Source organism: Eptesicus fuscus, chromosome 7 (genome assembly GCF_027574615.1).
Source record: "Eptesicus fuscus isolate TK198812 chromosome 7, DD_ASM_mEF_20220401, whole genome shotgun sequence".
NCBI lineage: Eukaryota > Metazoa > Chordata > Mammalia > Chiroptera > Vespertilionidae > Eptesicus > Eptesicus fuscus.
The window spans coordinates 99,842,414-99,862,358 of NC_072479.1; the positions used below are offsets into that span (position 1 = coordinate 99,842,414).

The 19,945-nt window shown below is 50.9% G+C and overlaps 1 protein-coding gene across 1 annotated transcript; it reads right to left on the reverse strand.

Moving 5' to 3' along the window:
- Positions 1-1,571: 1,571 nt before the first annotated feature.
- On the reverse strand, positions 1,572-7,100 carry LOC103289090 (apolipoprotein L3-like). The gene is made up of 3 exons (XM_054718637.1): positions 7,070-7,100; positions 3,672-3,792; positions 1,572-2,409 (listed from the first exon to the last, which is right to left on the reverse strand). Exons 1-3 carry the CDS (start codon positions 7,098-7,100, stop codon positions 1,572-1,574), a joined length of 990 nt encoding a protein of 329 aa, XP_054574612.1.
- Positions 7,101-19,945: the final 12,845 nt, after the last annotated feature.

Below are 19,945 nucleotides of genomic sequence, written 5' to 3' on the forward strand. Positions count from 1 at the left end.
AGAGCAGGAGGGAGGCTTTGGTTTCCCAGGCATTGGAGGAAGCTAAGCTTTCCACACACCTTGGTCAGCCCAGGCCTCTGCTTAAGGCTACAAAGTTTCAATTATAGAAGCTAAATAAATCCCAAAATAAATGGCTGCCTCCATGGAGCTGGAGAGAGCAGGAGGCTAGAGTTGCCCCAGCGATGGAGGAAGCCAAGCTTTCCACACACCCTGGCCAACCTAGGCCACCGCTTAAGGCTACAAAAAGTTTCAATTATAGAAGCTAAATAAATCCCAACAGAAATGGCTGCCACCACGGAGCAAGCAGAAGATTTGGCTCTGTTCCAGGCTACAAAGTTTCAATTATAGAAGATAAATAAATCCCAGATACCAGGGCCTCTGCTTGGGTTGCTGGGGAGTGTGGCCAGCCTGCAAACCACCACAGGCCCCTCGCCCAGGCCACCCTATGCCCCAAGGGAACCCCCACCTTGATCTGGGACACCCTTCAGGGAAAACCAGCTGGCCCCCACCCATGCACCAGCCTCTTTCCTATCTAATAAAAGAGTAATATGCAGATTGGCCATCACTCCAACACACAAGATGGCTGCCCCCATGTGGTCAAAGATCCTGCCCCCATGTGGACACAAGATGGCCAGCAAGGGAGGGCAGTTGTGGGAAATCAGGTCAGCAGGAGAGGGCAATTGGGATGGACCAGGCCTGCAAAGGAGGGCAGTTGAGGGGCAATCAAGCCTGCAGGGGAGGATAGTTATGGGTGACCAGGCCTGCAGAGGAGGGAAGTTGGGGGCAAACAGGCTGACAGGGGAGCAGTTAGATATCAATCAGGCTGGCATGGGAGTGGTTAGGGGGTGATCAGGCTGGAAGGCAGAAGCAGTTAGGGGCAATCAGGAAGGCAGGCAGGTGAGCAGTTGGGAGCCAGCAGTCCTGGATTGTGAAAGGGATGTCCAACTGCCCGTTTAGGCCCGATCCCACCACGACTGGGTCTAAACGGGCAGTCGGACATCCTCAAGGGGTCCCAGATTGGAGAGGATGCAGGCTGGGCTGATGGACAACCAACCCCCTGCCCCCTGTGCATGAATTTTGTGCACCGGGCCTCTAGTACTAATATAATATTGTATGTCAACTGTAATTGAAAAATAAAATAAAATACGGTTTTTGTGGGTGTTTTTTTTTTTTTTTTTTAAATCACTGCCTAGCTAAGATGTGCTGCTGGAAGGCGAGCTGGAACTGGAAAGCAGGGCTAGAGACCAGATACCAGGGAGAGACGGTGTTCCTGCTGGGTCAGTGAACTCTGGGGGGTGAGGTGGGGCCAATCCAGGAGCCACTGTAACTCCCATATCCCAATAACTCAAACGCTTTTGCCTTCTTCCATAGTCAACCTTTGAGTAGTTCTGGCCTTCTCGGTGCTTATTCCTCCACTTCTATTTCTTTATTCATGACCTCAATGTCTTTTTTAATCAAAATAAAGTTCCTCCCAAGCTCCCCACCCCCTGCCCCGCCCCAAACTTTCTTGTGCCCTCTCTTCCCTGATTCTAGGTCCAGGTTTCTACCCTGCTCCCTACACTGTCCGGGGATCACGGAGTCAGGTCCTCCTGTAGACTTTGGTGAATGCGGGTGAGTTCTTCCAGCCTCCGCTCCAGCTGTTGCGCCTGCTGCCTCAACTCCTCCGCCGACACAGCCTTTGCGCCCTCATGTAAGTGCTTTGACTCTTTCACTAGGTCCACTACATCCCAGATAAGGAATAGACCTGCCGTGGCTGCACCAAAGACCCTGGCTCCTTTGCTCGTGGCCACAGCAGTGCCTTTTAAAGCTTTATGCAGCTGCTTGCCCCTTAGGGCTGAGACTGCCCCCGTGCGCAGGAAGCGCGTGGCTAAGATATCATTGTGTTCAGCCACCTTGAGGACATTAGAACCCTCAACAATGGCTAGCAGGGATTGGCAGCACTCCCATGCTAAGGAAGCAATTTCGCCTATGCTGTGATGTAGAACCTCGTTGACAGTGTCGCTGCCAGTTGACACTAGGCGGCTGGCTTCGGCTTTTGCTGATGCATCCTTTGACATGTCCACGATGTTGGCAGTCACACCGGTCACAGCAGCTGCTGCCCCCAGTCCCACCCCAGTTGCCAAAAGCACCAGACTAGCCCCTGCTGTCACAGGTGCCAGACACAGGCCAACGATGGACAGAATGCCAGACGCAGCGCCGGTGGAAGCGGCCGCCACCTGGGTGATGGTGCAGTCCTTGTGCACCTTGTCAACCTCATCAGCAAGTGCATAGAGCTTCCGTATGCGATCCTTAAGGTCCTGTTTCACCTGAGGAAACGCCTTCATAAAGCTCTCCCGATGCTCCTGGTCTTCCATGGCCATGAGTGCTTTCAGCTGGCTCAAGTCTGCATAGAGTGCATCAGCCTTATCTCTGTAATAATGAAGGACAGGTGATTAACGAAGGCAGATGTATGAATTGCTAAAGCTGAGACCCCTGATTGGATGAGCTGGTGCAGGACGCCCTGTCCTCTATGGTGGGGACCTGTGCATTTACTCGGAATCCCTCAATTATACCACATTGGCAGCCACCATTCTGACCGGAAGCGTTCATTAAGCCACACCACCTTCCCTCTTGTCAGCGATACTCTATGCAGAATAGAAGAGAGTCCCACAAGGAGGTGAGGAGCGCTCCAGCTCACAGACAGGGTTGGAGGACATGATCACCCAGGGCCCTCTGCCCCCAGCAGAGAGGAGATCAAATCAGGGAAGGAAGAAATGTTCCCCACCCACCACCCCTCGCTCGGCCCTCCACTAGGACCTGGCCTCCTCAGTCCTGTACCCTGGTGCCTCAGCTGCCTCACTCTAGTCCCGCCCCACTGCTAAGCCTTCCTACCAGTCCTCCCACCTGGACCACCCTTGCTCCATCCAGACCCCGGGCTCTGACCCTGCTCAAAGCCTCTCTGGGCCTCCAGACAGAATGACTGCCATTGCTCCCTCACCCTTGACCGTGCAGTTCACCCCAAGGTCTTCACCTTAGTGCTACCAGATGGACTTGCTATTCCATGGAAGAGGGAGGTGACATAAGCCCAGAGCCCCAGAGCCAGGCAGAGATACAGTCAGGATTCAACCCAACACAGTGCAACTTTGCTCCAGCATTCCACCTTCCAGGCCAGCAGGACCCTGCAGAGTTTGTACAATCCCTCTCTTAGGGAGAGCAGGCTCTCTAGCCACAATCCCAAGGGACACAAACTGTGCCAGGATTTTTTTTGGCTTGTCCCACAGGAAGTCCTGTGTGGCTCTGTCATCCAACAAGAAGACACTAGGGCCCTGTCTATTCCCAGCGTATTTTTAAAGTTCATGTGAACTGCCCACGTACCATGTGACAGTCATTAGGCTAAACAGTTTACCTGCATGATCTTATTCTCCTCACAATGAAATAGAACAGATGAATAAGACAGAGAGTGGTTAAGTAACATGGCCAGGGTCTCATAACCTTCCCCTGCAGGCGTCATCTCTTCTCAACATGGGGCCCTTCTCTGCAACTAATGATATGAAGGAAATGTTGCTCATGGACTGTTGAGAAGGAACTTGTTCAACCCCAAGCTCAGGATCCTGCCTGGAGGAGTGTGCCTGCCAGAGGAATCTGGATGCAGGGGAGATCGGGGTGAGGATACAGGCATCCCTGGAGGTTACCTGGACAGCTTGGCTGCAGCCACAAATCTCTTCCAGGCTTCACGACTCAGCAGGCGTTGCAGTTTCTTTTTGTTCCATGGGTCCTTTAAATACTCAATGGCATCAACAAAGTCTTTGCGCTCTAGATGGAAAGCAAAAACAATGAGGTTAGAAGGTATTGGGTAGAATGGAAAAAGAATCGAGTATCTAATCTAATAAAATGGTAATATGCAAATTGACTGTCACGCAGTCACAAATATGGCATCGCCTATAGCATCCTGGATCTGGGCCACAGAGGGAGGGAGAGGGTCTGGGCAGGCAGCACGTCTCCAGCCCAGTGGGCACAATGCAGGGCTGGGGGCGTGTTCCCGGGGGATGCCGTGGGGCTCAGAGCACACCCCTACTCCAGAGGACACAACCCAGGGGGACCTCTGCACATGAGCTGCAGAGGAAACACCTTTTCTGACCGCTCATTAGCTAAGCTCTCTGTATGCCACCACTCGCATTGTTCTTGATAAATTGGATAATACGAATCCAAGAAAGTGATCTAGGCTTTTTTCACCACACTCCTGGAAGAAAAAAACTAAGGTTCATTGCTGGTGGGGCTAAAAAAATGTCATATCCTACCCTAGCCAGTTTGGCTCTCTGGATAGAGCTTTGGCCTGCCGACCGCAGGATCTGGGTTCAATTCTGATCAATGGCATGTACCTAGTTTGCAGGCTCCTCCCTGGCCAGGGTCCAGGTCAGGGCTCATGCAGGAGGCAAAGAATTGAAGTGTCCCTCTCACATTGAGGTTTCTCTCTGTCTTTCCCTCTCTCTTTCAAGCTCTCTAAAAATCAATGGAAACATATCCTCAGGTGAGGATAAAAAAAAAAAAAAGAAAGAAATGTCAGATCCTATGAAAGAGACAGCTTGAAAATGCCTAAAGAAAGTTGTCATTTTTTGTGGTGAAGGAACTTGAGTCCACGTTGAAGAAAACACCATGGCAGATGCAGCGGCTGGCAGTGGCTGCAGCAGTGGAATGATGGTGCTGGCGCCTTCCCCTGATCAGCCTGGTCACCTCCTGGAGAGGGAGGCCAGACTGTGGCTTAGGCCCTCTCCTCATGGGGAGCAGGCCTAAGCCGTCAGTAGGACATCCCCCGAGGGCTCCCAGTTTGTGAGAGGAGGAAGGCTGGGGTGAGGGACCCACCCCCCAAGTGCACGAATTTTGTGCACTGAGCCTCTAGTAAACAAGGTGGTTAAATGTTCATCTTCTGAGTAGCTGTCACCTGAGGGACTTTTTTTTTTTAAAACTGGGGAATATTTGTTGAGTCACCTGGTATTATGGAATGAACTGTCCACACCCCAATTTATTTATTTATTTATTTTTTATATATTTTATTGATTTTTCACAGAGAGGAAGAGAGAGGGATAGAGAGCTAGAAACATCGATGAGAGAGAGACATCGACCAGCTGCCTCCTGCACACCCCCCACCGGGGGATGTGGCCGCAACCAATGTACATGCCCTTGACCGGAATCGAACCTGGGACCTTCCAGTCCGCAGACCGACGCTCTATCCACTGAGCCAAACCGGTTTCGGCCACACCCCAATTTATATATTGCAGGCCTGACACCCCATGTGACTGTACTTACTCCTTTATTTTTTAATATATTTTTATTGCTCTTTAGAGAGAGAGGAAGGGAGAAGCATAGAGATAGAATCATCGATAAGAAAGAAGCATCAATCAGTTGCCCCTGCCTGCGCACTCCTGGAGGTCGAGCCGCAACCCAGGCATGTGCCCCGACGGGGAATCCAACCAGTGACCTCCTGGTTCATGAGTCAACACTCAACCACTGAATCACAATGGCCAGGCCCCATGTGACTGTATATTATAATTAAGGTTAAATGAGGCCATAAGGGTGAGACCTAAATGAAATATGAATGGTATCCTTATGAGAAGAGGGTAAGATACCAGTTCTCTCCATCCCCCATTTATATTTCTCTCTCTCTCTCTAATTCAATAACTTTTACCAATCTTTTTAAAAATGCGTGATTCACAGGAATTTGGAGACTCTGGAAATGCAGATAAGGGACTGTGGACTGGTGTATGTTTTGTGTGTGCAGAGACATGGTCTAAATGTGTTTCCTGCCATATACACACGAGACATATTATCCTTATTTGACAGACGAAGAAAGCAAAACTCAGACAGGTAAAGCCCCAAGCCAAGAAACAGAAAGCTCAAAGTTGGAATCAAAGGTAAACCATCAGACATTTCCTGACATTTGGTTGAAGCCTCCTTATGTTTCAAAAATTCATGTGATTCTTGTATTCTACCCTATAGTTTCCCTTTGGGATTTTTTTAAAATTTGAAAATAATGTTTCAGATCATACGCCATTGATGGAGTAAACCTACCAGGCTAAGAGGATGCTTCCTGCTACTCACAGACGCTCCACGGTGGGGAGTGGAGGGGTGTCTCCAGGTGGGTGGGGGTTGGGCCCTCAGCTCTAATCCTGTGATCAATCAGTACCACCTCTCCCCACTCCAGGCTGGTCTCAGGGGCCACAGCTCCCCTGGGCACCTCTGACTCCACCCTCGCCCACTTCTTAAACAGAAGGTCATCTTGTTTATCCTCAGGAACCCACCAGCTCCAGCCCTCCCTCAGGGACCTCAGAGACTGCTCAGGAGCTGCAAGCTTCTGAGCGTTCCGCTTCCCCCTTATTCTGCAAGAGAAACAAGTTTTATCCTCTCCTGGGTGTGTGTGTGTGTGTGTGTGTGTGTGTGTGTGTGTGTGTGTGTGTGATGTGGTTGCCTAGAAAATGCAGTGTTGATTTGGGTGGGTGGAGGGGTGTTTTTTTCCTTTTCTTGCTTCACCGACTGAGGGAGAAAGTAAACCAGGGCTTAGTTGGAGGGAACCCAGAGCACTACATCTGTGTATTTGTTGGCTAGGATGTGGGTGGGTATGGGAAATTACAAAGCGGGCCTCTGCAGGGGTATCTGAGATCATCAGAAGAAGTTCCTGCCCGACAGTCACACCTGGTACACAGGTGTTTATAATTGGGAGCACAGGTCAGGGCCCCAGTACAGCTGTGGGAGGTGGCAGTGCTTTGGAGGGGAAGGTTTCCACCAGGAACTAGCAGGTTCCAAGTACAGGGGACAAGAAATTCCCACCTCCCATGGGCTGTCCTGGCCTCGTTGGAGTCATTGCATGAGGTGCAGAAGATGGGAGGATATGAGCAGCTTGAGGAGAGAGCTAGAAGGAGGTCCCCACATACACTTCTGGTTGAGGGGACTCCCATTGGTCCCTTTTGGGGGATAGGGACACTCATCAATCCCCTTTGAGGTTCTTGTTTCCTGTGTAGCTTAACCCAGTTTGGAGGTGCCTCCCTCAATTCTAGATCATGAGCAGGAACCAGCTAGAGAGGAGGAAGCTGACTACCTGGGCAGTTCCCGTCAGCTTTTGAGGTCATGGTGTCAGCAGTGGGATCTCAGAGTTTCCTCTTCAGCTCACCAGTCCGTGTCCAGCTGGAAGGAGGTGTTGCTTCACCCTTGGGAAGAGAAAACAAATTGTGGGGTCGAAGGTGAGCCAGCTGTACAACTGGGAGCAGCGAGGGGCTCCGTCTCTGGTGTTTCTTTCAGGGAAAGGCCTCAAATGCCGACATGGACTCAATCCACTGTGTTTCCCTGTCTGCCGGGCTCTGCCAGCTGCTCGGTAAGAGAAGGTACTCACCCCACTCCAGCCCACTGCAAGCCAAGTGACAGTCCCGTTGTCCTGTGGGGGCACGAGGAGAAGACCATCAGACAAGGAAACAGACAGGTGAGGAGTAATAAAACCAAAGAAGCAATAAAACCAGACATTAAAGATGGGAAGAAAGACAGGAAGAAAAGACAGGAAGGAAAGACAGGAAGGAAAGATGGGGAGAAATGCTTTGGAAATGACTTGAGGTTGGGGACATTTGTGTTTACTGATCACTACAGCTAATATTGATGGTGTGTCTACCACAGGCTCCTTACGTGTTCTCTCACCAAATACTCTCACACATTCCACGTGGTGGGCGCCATTGTGGCTCCCATTGGAACGTGGAGGAAACCATCACACAGTCTAGGTTTTCCCCTAAACTCGGGTTAGCCCAAGTCTCACAGTAGTGCTAGAGCTAGGACTCCGACCCAAGTCCTCCTGATCCCAATCCCGTGTTTGTGAGGACTACGCTCTACTCCCTTTTATATACAAAAAATGTTTATTAATGTGTCTGTGTTACTTGCAAATGACTCTTCTCATTCCCAAACCATGTCTTGCATTTTATGCCCAGTCTCTGTGTTGATAAATTCCTGGCGCTGTGGCTTCCCAAGTCCACACCCTTCTTGCTTCTGCAAGACACTCATCCCCTAAGGCCCTGGGGTCCTGCAGTCCTGGCACCATATCTACAGCCCTGCTGTGGGCTGTCCAGCCCTCCTGGCGCTGCCCGGTTCTCTCTGCTGCCCACGCCCACCGGTGGACCTTAGCTTGTTTCCAGTTCTTTTTGAAAATAGTGCAGAGACAATCCTCGGGCATAGAAGCTCATCTGCATTTGAGATTGCTTCCCTTAAATATTTAATAAATAGAATGACTGGGACAGAGGGTATCGCCATGTAAAAATTCCTTTATGCCTAGAGCCACACTCTAATGCAAACAAATTGCACCAATTTACATTTATGCTCATAGGACAGTGGTTGGCAAACCTCGGCTCACGAGCCACATGCTGCTCCTTGGCTCCTTGAGTGTGGCTCTTCCACAAAATACCACTTGGGGGCGCGCACATACAGTGCGATTGAAACTTCGTGGCCCATGCGCAGAAGTGGGTTTTTGGCCTGGGTGAGTCTATTTTGAAGAAGTTGCTTTAGCAGAAGTGGGGGTGTAGGTCGGGCGACTGCATGTGGCTCGCGAGCCGCGGTTTGCCGACCACTGTCATATTATATGAAATGCCCATCTTTTCCATCTTTCAGTTCATAGGACTTGTTAAACACACACACACACACACACACACACACACACACACACACACACACACAATCTTTCTTTTTTTTTTTTTTAATGAATCTTTATTGTTCAGATTACAATTGTTTCTCCTTTTTCCCCACATATCTCCCCACCACCCAGTTCCCACTCCCCCGCTGTCCTTATCCATAGGTGTATGATTTTTGTCCAGTCTCTTCCCATACTCCCCACACAGACACCCCTTTCCCCCTGAGAATTATCAATCCACTCCCATTCTATGCCTCTGATTCTAATAACAGTTTATTCTGTTCCTCAGATTTTTAATTCACTTGACTTTTAGATTCACTTGTTGATAGATATGTATTTCTTGTTCATAATTTTTATCTTTCTTCTTCTTTTTCCTCTTTTTAAGGAATACCTTTCAGCATTTCATATAATGCTGGTTTGGTGGTGATGAACTCCTTTAGCTTTTTCTTATCTGTGAAGGTCTTTATCTGCCCTTCAATTCTGAATGATAACTTTGCTGGGTAGAGTAGTCTTGGTTGTAGGTTCCTGCTATTCATCACTTTGAATATTTCTTGCCACTCCCGTCTGGCCTGCATGGTTTCTGTTGAGAAATTAGCTGATAATCGTATGGGAGCTCCCTTGTAGGTAACTAACTGTTTTTCTCTTGCTGCTTTTAAGATTCTCTCTTTGTCTTTTGCTCTTGGCATTTTAATTATGATGTGTCTTGGTGTAGTCCTCTTTGGATTCCTTTTGTTTGGGGTTCTGTGCGCTTCCTGGACTTGTAAGTCTATTTCTTTCATCAGGTGGGGGAAGTTTTCGTTCATTATTTCTTCAAATAGGTTTTCAGCATCTTGCTCTCTCTCTTCTTCTGGTACCCCCATAATTCTGATGTTGGTTCGCTTGAAGTTGTCCCAGAGGCTTCTTACACTATCTTCAACTTTCTGAATTCTCTTCTCTTCATGCTTCTCTGGAGGAGTGTCCTTGGCCTCTTTGTATTCCAAATCTTTGAGTTGATTCTTGCAATCCTCTAGTCTGCTTTTGGGTCTCTGTATAATATTTTTTATCTCAGTCAGTGTATGTTTAATTTCTAGTTGGTCCTCATGGAATTTATCGGCCTTTTCCATGAAATTCTTGAAAAACCTTATAACCGTGGTTTTAAACTCTATGTCCAATCGCTTGTTTTCCTCCATTTCTTTGGTTTGTGATCTGTTTCCTTGCCTTCTCATATTATCTGCTTCCCTGAGTTGGTAGGGTAGTTTTGTGTACTAGGTGTCCTATTGGTTCAACGGGTCAGCCTCCCAGTTACTTGAGGTGGACACTCTTGGTGTACCCTTGTGTACTGTGTGTTCCCCAGCAGGAGCTACAGCAAGGGCTAGTTTTCTCCTCCTTTGCTTGGGCGGTTTTGGAGCAGTCTGACTGGAGCTGCAGTTGGTTAAGCTGCCACAGAACAGGCCATTTATATGTAAAAGCCGCTGTGTGGAGCCTGGGCAGGTTTGTAGAATGTGCGGGGCGGGGCCTCAGGGCGGGGCCTCAGGGCTGGGCGGGGTCTCAGGGCGTCACTAGGCTGGGGCGTGGCCAACAGCGATGGCTGCCGTCAGCCGTCTCTGCCTTTCCCGTTTCCAAGTCCCTGCGCCCCACGGTCCAGCGCAGTAAACAATGATTGCTGGGCGCACCTCTGCAAAAAAGTCACTCTCACTTTCCGACCCGATGGCCGAGAGTCCAGCTTCTCCCCATAGGTGTCTGGGTCCCCCGAGTGTCCCCAGAAACTGGATTTCAGAGTGATCGGGAGCTTGTCTCCCTGCGGGTTGAAGAAAAGCCGCTCACCTAGCCGCCCGCCGCTGGCCCGATTCGCGTGCCTCCGTACCTCAGCTTTTCAGCGATTGTGCTCCTTTCTGTTCTTAGTTGTCAGTCTTCCACTCAGCCAGCTTTCCCATGGTTCTGGGTGGTAGACATTTTTGTCTTTTAGTTGTGTTTTTGAAATTGTTGTGTGAGGCAGCAGATTAGTTGTTTAACTATGCCGCCATCTTGGTTCCTCCACAATCTTTCTTTTAAGAATTCTTTTATTAGGCTAAAATAAAAGGCACAACATAAAATTTACCACCCTAACCATTTTTAAGGGTACCTTTCAACATGTTAAATTATATTTGCACAGGTGTGCAACCAATCTCCAAAACACTCTTCAAGTTATAAAACAGAAAATTTCTACCCACTACACAATAACTCCCCAACTGATCCCCTGCAAACTGCCATTCTACTTCCCATCTCTACGGATTTTAAGTGCTTCATATAAGTGGAATCACACAATGTTTCTCTTCCTGAGACTGCTTTATTTCACTTAGCATAGTGTCCTCAAGGGTCATGCATGTTGGAACATGGGCCAGCATGCCCTTCCTTTTTAAGGTTATAATTTTTTTAAAAAGGATTTTCTGGCAAGTATATTTGAACCAAACTGCACAAGATCTAAAATGCTCTGGAAAAATAACATTTTCTCAGCTTCTTCTATGCATTTGAAATAGAGGAGCGGATGTAAGGAAGGTTACATGAAGTTGGGAGAAAGCAGGTAGGGATTGGATTACAGGACAGTCCACAAGAGTGTGTTCTCTTTAAAAAACAAAAAACAAAAATGTTTTATTGACTTTACAGAGAGGAAGGGAATGGAAGAGAGAGATAGAAACATTGATGAGAGAGAAGCATCAAGTGGCTGCCCCCTACATGCCCTATGCTGGGTTTTGAGCCCACAACCTGATCATGTGCCCTGAATAGGAAATGAACTGGTGACCTTTTCATTCATGGGCCAACACTCAACCACGGAGCCACACCGGCCAGGCAAGATTGTGCTCTCTTGAGAGTGGTTATTTCAAAGGTGTATTCACCTGGACGTATAGAAATAATGGACAAGGCTTGCTTAAGGAAAACAAACCTTTTACTAAAAAGTATAAGCCTGGGATGTTACCTCCCGCCATTACCTGCCCAGCGAGAAATTTATGATCACATCACCCTGTGAGGTTACTTGGCATAGAACCCATTTCTCATCCACGCTCCCCCATTTGATCACAAGTCAGTTTGAAGGATGCGTGGATGACCAACCTTTTGGTTGGATAGCGTGGTCTCCCAGCGCTAGGAGGGCTCTTTCCTAGGAAGTGTCAGTGCCCACCTTGTCTTGGTGACCATTGGGATGGGGCCATACTGTAATCAGGGGCTCTGTGTTGAGGTCCAATTTTGGTCCAAAATGGGACGGGCTGGGAAAGGGGAGGCAGTCAGGTCTTATGGCCTTCACTGTGAAAACACACTCTGGGCCTGGCTAGAGCAACCATTGTTTCTCTCTCTGTCTGTCTCTCGATCTCAAATCAATAATAATAAAAACACTCTGGGTCATTTCTGTTCTGTGAACTATCACAATGGAAACAGACCTCTCCATGGAGTGGATTCTCTCAGTTCAGTCTGGACTATCTTGCCCAGGAGCCCAGGGAAGAAAGGAAATGTTGGTTGTCTGTACTTTCTCCACATCCCTCCATATCCACTTCCTCTACCTCCTCCACATCCCCTCAAATCCACCTCCTCCACATCCCCCCACATCCACCTCCTTTGTCTCCTCCAAATCCCTTCACACCTACCTCCTCTACCTCCTCAACATCCCCCCACACCCACCTTCTCTGCCTCCTCCACATCCACCTTCTCTGCCTCCTCCAAACGCCCCCACATCCACCTCCTTTGTCTCCTCCAAATCCCTTCACACCCACCTCCTCTACCTCCTCCACGTCCCCCCATACCCACCTCCTCTGCCTCCTACACATCCCCCCACACCCATCTCTTCTGTCTCCTCCACATCCACCCACACCCACCTCATCTACCTTCTCCACATCCCCCCACACCCACCTCCTCTGCCTCCTCCACATCCCCCCACATCCACCTCCTCTGCCTCCTCCACATCCCCCCACATCCCCCTCCTCTGCCTCCTCCACATCCCCCCACATCCACCTCCTCTGCCTCCTCCACATTCACCCACACCTACCTCCTCTACCTCCTCCACATCTCCTCACATCTACCTCTTCTGCCTCCTCCATATGCCCTACATGCCCCTCACAACCTCCTTGTTTTAGGGTCACTGGTTCCTGTCTCAGGGAGTCCAGGTCTGAGCTGAGCTGTAGGGAGGATGTGGACCCACCTGAGCAGTGTCCCCCTTCCTCTTTATTCATGCTAGCACAAGCTCCTGTCTCCTGTCCCAGTTTAGGGGTACTGGGGTAGGGAGGAACCTCAGAAAAAACTGGGTTCCAATCCGGGCTCTGCCACTGCTTACGTGTGCCTTTGGGTCCATTACCACCCAACGCGCGTTCATTTCCCTCACCTACACAACAGTGACAATATCCTTGTCTTAGAAAGTGTGAGGATGAGAAGATGGGGGAGGCCCTCCTACCCTCCCAACTTACCGAGATCCTTCCTCTGGCTGATTTGGAACAAGATCCACTTGCTGTTATCTGGGCAGAACCACTCTGCTGCTTTGTCTGCACAAAACCAGCCACACCCGGGGCTAAGGCACCTGGAAAGCAAAAATGAAAGTAAATGCCCAAGTTCTGAGAAGCTCAGGGTCAAGCACATTACCCAATCTGCACCGCCACAGGCGAGCTGACGCCTGCTGACACCTTAGAGCAGTGGTTCTCAACCTTTCTAATGCCACGACCCTTTAATACAGTTCCTCATGTTGTGGTGACCCCCAACCATAAACTTATTTTTGTTGCTACTTCATAACTGTAATTTTGCTACTGTTATGAATCGTAATGTAAATATCTGTGTTTTCTGATGGTCTTAGGCAACCCCTGTGAAAGGGTCGTTCGACCCCCAAAGGGGTCGCGACCCACAGGATGGAAAACCACTGCCTTAGAGCAACCCCAGGTCTCAGCTCCCAGGTCCTTCTCCACTCAGCCCATCCTGCCTCCCTCAGGTTTCTAGAAGGAAGACCTGCCACAGACACACAGAGGGATCCTGGGCTAATTACTCCCTCCACCCCATTGGTTTGTCCCCAGAACCCTCCCCTCTCAACCTCCCCAACACACCCCAAATGACCCCTTAGTCACCCTTCTGTCCCCAGCGATAAGCACCTCCCTGAGCACAGCACATGCTCACTGCCTCTTTGCATTGCCTTGGTCCCTGCTCCTATTGCAGGCCCTGCCCAGGCAGTTTCCAGACAGTTGCTTTTGTAGGTCCTTCTGCCAGGAGCACCTGCTTCTCCCACCTGGAACAACATGCTCATCCTTCACAGCCCAACTCTGGGATCACCTCCTCTGAGAAGCCCTCCAGCATCTCGCCCTTCCAGAGTCCACTGTCCCTTGCTGGCTCTGCTCCCCTGGCACCTGGGAGAAGCCCAAGGCCACTGTGTCTGTGTCTCCCTGACCCTTTAGATCAGGCCTCTCTGAACCTTTCACTGGTGGCAGGATCAGTGCCTCAGAATCACGGCGACCTGTCCGAGGAGGCCATCCCAGGTGGTCGTGGCTGTCTGTGGGAACATGTTATGCCCAGTGTTCAGGATCCCCAAAAACCCACCAGGAAGGAGCCAAGCCCGATGTCAAAGTATAAGAGCCTTTATTCATGCTAGCACAAGCTCCTGTCTCCAGCAATCACTGGGGGAGAGAGAGAGTGCTTTGGGAGAACAAAGGCTTTATAGGGGGTCCAAAGCAGTGGGCGGGGTAACGTTTGTGGCCCTGTTGATTGGTCAGGGGGCAGGGTCAGCGGTCTGGTTACACAGGGGCACTGTGCAGTTTGCCTAATTTGGACTGAGTCCACTTCTCTGCATTCCTATGGGCAGGCTTAAGGGCGGGGCGGGTAACTGACACATTCTGTGATTTTCTCAGAAAAGGGAGTCATATACATAGTTACACAGGATGGAGGATACAGACCATTTTGTGCTGTCCTGCTCTGCCCTTTCAAACACAAGTTTGTGGGCTTTGGCAGAGAGAAGCCGGCTGTTCCCTCTCTGGCCCCCTTTTCTCTTGACAGCAGATCTCTCTAGAGGAAGCCCAGTGGGGCGCCACAGCCACCTCCACTTTTCAAGGAGGGGGCAGAGTGATGATGGTATTGCATGAGGACCACACACCAGGGCTTCACATACTCACCCAGCAAAGGCCTGGTTTCACTGAAGAGGAAGCAAAGGTGAGGGCAGAGGCGGGCCTTGCACCAGGTGACTCAGGGGAGGGGCCAAGACTCAGAGCAAGTGTCACAGTTGGCCCCTGGCCGTGGTTTAAAAGTTATTTTTTGTCTTGTTTTTCCAGTAACCTGCCTTCCTCCCGATTCAGTTCCCTTTCACTAGCCTGACTGCCTGGGGACACCCCCACACTCCCTCCTAATCAAGCATTGCTAATCAAGACACAAATTCCAGAAGCATTCAGGGAAACTGTGATTTGTTCTCTTAAAAGTTACAAACTGCAAAGGCTGCCATCAGCCAAGTCAGACCACGAGAAGCTGGGCCACTGTGTGCAGCAGGTATGTGGACCACAGTGAATCCCTGTCCACAGGACACAGGAGCCTACACATCAACATGGAGAGACTGAACCCAAATTCTTAAACATGGGGAGACACAGGAACAAATCCTTCTCAGGGAAGGGGCTTGCCCAGCCTCAGGCAGCTCCTGAGGGCAGAGTAGAGGCCACACCTCCTGTGCTGGTGGCTGAGGAGGGAGATGTGGTTTCAGTAACACAACAGCTCCCAGGTGTGTCTCCGTACAGACACAGGGATCTGGGCTCAGTCTCCTCCAGCGGTACTCCGTCCACAGTCGGTGTTTTAAGAAGGAAAACCGGGTCATGCCACACGCCTGCCTCAGACTCTAGGTCATGGCTTCTCCCCGACTCTGGACACACAGGACCACCTCTTATGTCTCCCATCCCCCAAGGTCCTCAGTGAGGGCCGGCCAAGAGCAGGGAGGCAGAGCCCGCCCATCTTCCCTCAATCTCCCTTCATGGCACCCGGGGCAAGTCAATACCCTCTCAGGGCCTCAGTTTCCCCACAGGGAAAGGTACTAAGGTCAAAGGGTGGGTGAAACAATGCCTGGATTCATGCAGTTTCAAAAGAAATCCTTTGCCCCATCAGCCTCAGCAGGAGCCCCAGGGGCAGCCTCAGGGCATCCAGGCCACAAGGAACAGAGATTCTTATTCACCTACCGTCCCCCACCCTCTCTGCTTCCTCCATATCATCCCACACCCACCTCCTCTGCCTCCTCCACATCCCCCCACATCTACCTCCTCCATATCCCCCCACATCTACCTCCTCTACCTCCTCCACATTCGCCCACACCTACCTCCTCTACCTCCTCCACATCTCCTCACATCTACCTCTTCTGCCTCCTCCACATGCCCTACACCCCCCTCACAACCTCCTTGTTTTAGGGTCACTGGATCCTGTCTCAGGGAGTCCAGGTCTGAGCTGAGCTATAGGGAGGATGTGGACCCACCTGAGCAGTGTCCCCCTTCCTCTCGACAGTTTAGGGGTACTGGGGTAGGGAGGAGCCTCAGAAAAAACTGGGTTCCAATCCGGGCTCTGCCACTGCTTACGTGTGCCTTTGGGTCCATTACCACCCAACGCGCGTTCATTTCCCTCACCTACACAACAGTGACAATATCCTTGTCTTAGAAAGTATGAGGATGAGAAGATGGGGGAGGCCCCCCTACCCTCCCAACTTACCGAGATCCTTCCTCTGGCTGATTTGGAACAAGATCCACTTGCTGTTATTTGGGCAGAACCACTCTGCTGCTTTGTCTGCACAAAACCAGCCACACCCGGGGCTAAGGCACCAGAAAAGCAAAAATGTCTGTGGGAACATGTTATGCCCAGTGTTCAGGATCCCCAAAAACCCACCGTAAAGGAGCCAAGCCCGATGTCAAAGTATAAGAACCTTTATTCATGCTAGCACAAGCTCCTGTCTCCAGCAATCACCGGGGAGGAGAGAGAGTGCTTTGGGAGAACAAAGGCTTTATAGGGGGTCCAAGTTCTGAGAAGCTCAGGGTCAAGCACATTACCCAATCTGCACCGCCACAGGCGAGCTGACGCCTGCTGACACCTTAGAGCAGTGGTTCTCAACCTTTCTAATGCCACGACCCTTTAATACAGTTCCTCATGTTGTGGTGACCCCCAACCATAAACTTATTTTTGTTGCTACTTCATAACTGTAATTTTGCTACTGTTATGAATCGTAATGTAAATATCTGTGTTTTCTGATGGTCTTAGGCAACCCCTGTGAAAGGGTGGTTCGACCCCCAAAGGGGTCGCGACCCACAGGATGGAAAACCACTGCCTTAGAGCAACCCCAGGTCTAGGCTCCCAGGTCCTTCTCCACTCGGCCCATCCTGCCTCCCTCAGGTTTCTAGAAGGAAGACCTGCCACAGACACACAGAGGGATCCTGGGCTAATTACTCCCTCCACCCCATGAGCTTGTACCCAAAACCCTCCTCTCTCATCCTCCTCCCACACACCCCAAATGCCCTCCTGAGTCACCCTTCTGTCCCCAGCGATAAGCACCTCCCTGAGCACAGCACATGCTCACTGCCTCTTTGCATTGCCTTGGTCCCTGCTGCTATTGCAGGCCCCGCCCAGGCAGTTTCCAGACATTTGCTTTTGTAGGTCCTTCTGCCAGGAGCACCTGCTTCTCCCACCTGGAACAACATGCTCATCCTTCAAAGCCCAACTCTGGGATCACCTCCTCTGAGAAGCCCTCCGGCATCTCCCCCTCCTAGTGTCCACTGTCCCCTGCAGGCTCTGCTCCCCTGGCACCTGGGAGAGACCCAAGTCACTGAGTCCGAGTCTCCCCTGACCCTTTAGATCAGGCCTCTCTGAACCGTTCACTGGTGGCAGGATCAGTGCCTCAGAATCACGGCGACCTGTCCGAGGAGGCCATCCCAGGTGGTCGTGGCTGTCTGTGGGAACATGTTATGCCCAGTGTTCAGGATCCCCAAAAACCCACCAGGAAGGAGCCAAGCCCGATGTCAAAGTATAAGAGCCTTTATTCATGCTAGCACAAGCTCCTGTCTCCAGCAATCACCGGGGGAGAGAGAGAGTGCTTTGGGAGAACAAAGGCTTTATAGGGGGTCCAAAGCAGTGGGCGGGGTAACGTTTGTGGCCCTGTTGATGGGTCAGGGGGCAGGGTCAGCGGTCTGGTTACACAGGGGCACTAGCAGTTTGCCTAATTTGGACTGAGTCCACTTCTCTGCATTCCTATGGGCAGGTTTAAGGGTGGGTCGGGTAACTGACACATTCTGTGATTTTCTCAGAAAAGGGAGTCATATACATAGTTACACAGGATGGAGGATACAGACCATTTTGTGCAGTCCTGCTCTGCCCTTTCAAACACAAGTTTGTGGGCGTTGGCAGAGAGAAGCCAGCTGTTCCCTCTCTGGCCCCCTTTCCTCTTGACAGCAGATCTCTCTATAGGAAGCCCAGTGGGGCAGCACAGCCACCTCCACACTTTTCAGAGAGGAGCAGCAGAGTGATGATGGTATTGCATGAGGACCACACACCAGGGCTTCACATACTCACCCAGCAAAGGCCTGGTTTCACTGAAGAGGAAGCCAAGGTGAGGGCAGAGGCGGGCCTTGCACCAGGTGACTCGGGGGGAGGGGGGGCCCAAGACTCAGAGCAAGTGTCACAGTTGGCCTCTGGCCCTGGTTTAAAAGTTATTTTTTGTCTTGTTTTTCCAGTAACCTGCCTTCCTCCTGATTCAGTTCCCTTTCACTAGCCTGACTGCCTCGGGACACCCCCACACTCCCTCCTAATCAAGCATTGCTAATCAAGACACAAATTCCAGAAGCATTCAGGGAAACTGTGATTTGTTCTCTTAAAAGTTACAAACTGCAAAGGCTGCCATCAGCCAAGTCAGACCACGAGAAGCTGGGCCACTGTGTGCAGCAGGTATGTGGACCACAGTGAATCCCTGTCCACAGGACACAGGAGCCTACACATCAACATGGAGAGACTGAACCCAAATTCTTAAACATGGGGAGACACAGGAACAAATCCTTCTCAGGGAAGGGGCTTGCCCAGCGTCAGGCATCTCCTGAGGGCAGAGTAGAGGCCCACACCTCCTGGTGCTGGTGGCTGAGGAGGGAGATGTGGTTTCAATAACACAACAGCTCCCGGTGTGTCTCTGCTACAGACACAGGGATCTGGGCTCAGACTCGTCCAGCTCAGAAACACAGGACCACCTCCTAAGTCTCCCACCCCCCACGGTTATGAGCGAGGGCCAGGCAAGAGCAGGGAGGCAAAGCCAACCCTCCTGCTCAGTGTCTCAATGTGGCACCCAGGCAAGTCATTCCCCTCTCAGGGCCTCAGTTTCCCACGAGTCCTGGCACTAAGCTGAAAGGGTGGGTGACACAATGCCAGGATTTGAACTCTGAAAGGCAATCCTTTACCCCAGTGGCCGGCAAACTCATTAGTCAACAGAGCCAAATATCAACAGTACAACCATTGAAATTTCTTTTGAGAGCCAAATTTTTAAAACTTAAACATCTGCTAACGCCACTTCTTCAAAATAGACTTGCCCAGGCCGTGGTATTTTGTGGAAGAGCCACACTCAAGGGGCCAAAGAGCCGCATGTGGCTCGCGAGCTACACTCTGTCGACCACGGCTTTACCCCATCAGCATCAGCAGCAGCCCCTGAAGGCAGCCTCAGGGCATTCGGGCCACAAGGAACTGAGGCTCTTACTCACCTACCGTCCCCCACCTCCTCTGCTTCCCCCCACACCCCCACTTCCACCTCCTCTACTTCCTTCACATCCCCCCACATCCACCTCCTCTGCCTCCTCCACATCCCTCCACACCCCCTTCCTTTGTGGTCACTGGCTCCTGTCTCAGGGAGTCCAGGTCTGAGCTGAGCTGGAGGGAAGATGTGAACCCACCTGAGCAGTGTCCCCCTTCCTCTCCATGGTTTAGGAGTACTGGGGTGGGGAGGAACCTCAGACAAAACTGGGTTCTAATCCGGGCTCTGTCACTGCTTACATGTGCCTTTGGGCCCATTACCCCATCCCCACACCCCGCCCCCTGCAAGCTTCAGTTTTTCCCATCTACACAACAGTGACAATATCCTTGTCTTAGAAAGTGTGAGGATGAGAAGGTGGGGGAGGCGCTCCTACCTCCCAACTTACCGAGAATCTCCCTCTGGAGATTTGAAACAAGACCCGCTTGTTCTTAGCTGTGCACATCCACTCGGCAGCTGTGTCTGCACAAACACCTTCGGGTTCTAAGATACTTGGAAAGGAAAACTGAAAGCAAATGCCCAGGTTTTGAGAAGCTCAGGGCCAACCACATTACCCAACCTGCACCGCAACAGTCGAGCCCCGCCCTGCCTGCTGCCCCAGT

What these genes read in the sequence shown, in the direction of transcription:
- LOC103289090 (XM_054718637.1), bottom strand. Translation starts at nt 7,100, where the DNA reads ATGACCTCAAAAGCTGACGGGAACTGCCCAG. An exon ending in AGCTGACGGGAACTGCCCAG is followed by an intron (nt 3,793 to 7,069) that starts GTAGTCAGCTTC and finishes CTTTCCATCTAG; the next exon opens with AGCGCAAAGACTTTGTTGAT. An exon ending in GCTGCAGCCAAGCTGTCCAG is followed by an intron (nt 2,410 to 3,671) that starts GTAACCTCCAGG and finishes TCATTATTACAG; the next exon opens with AGATAAGGCTGATGCACTCT.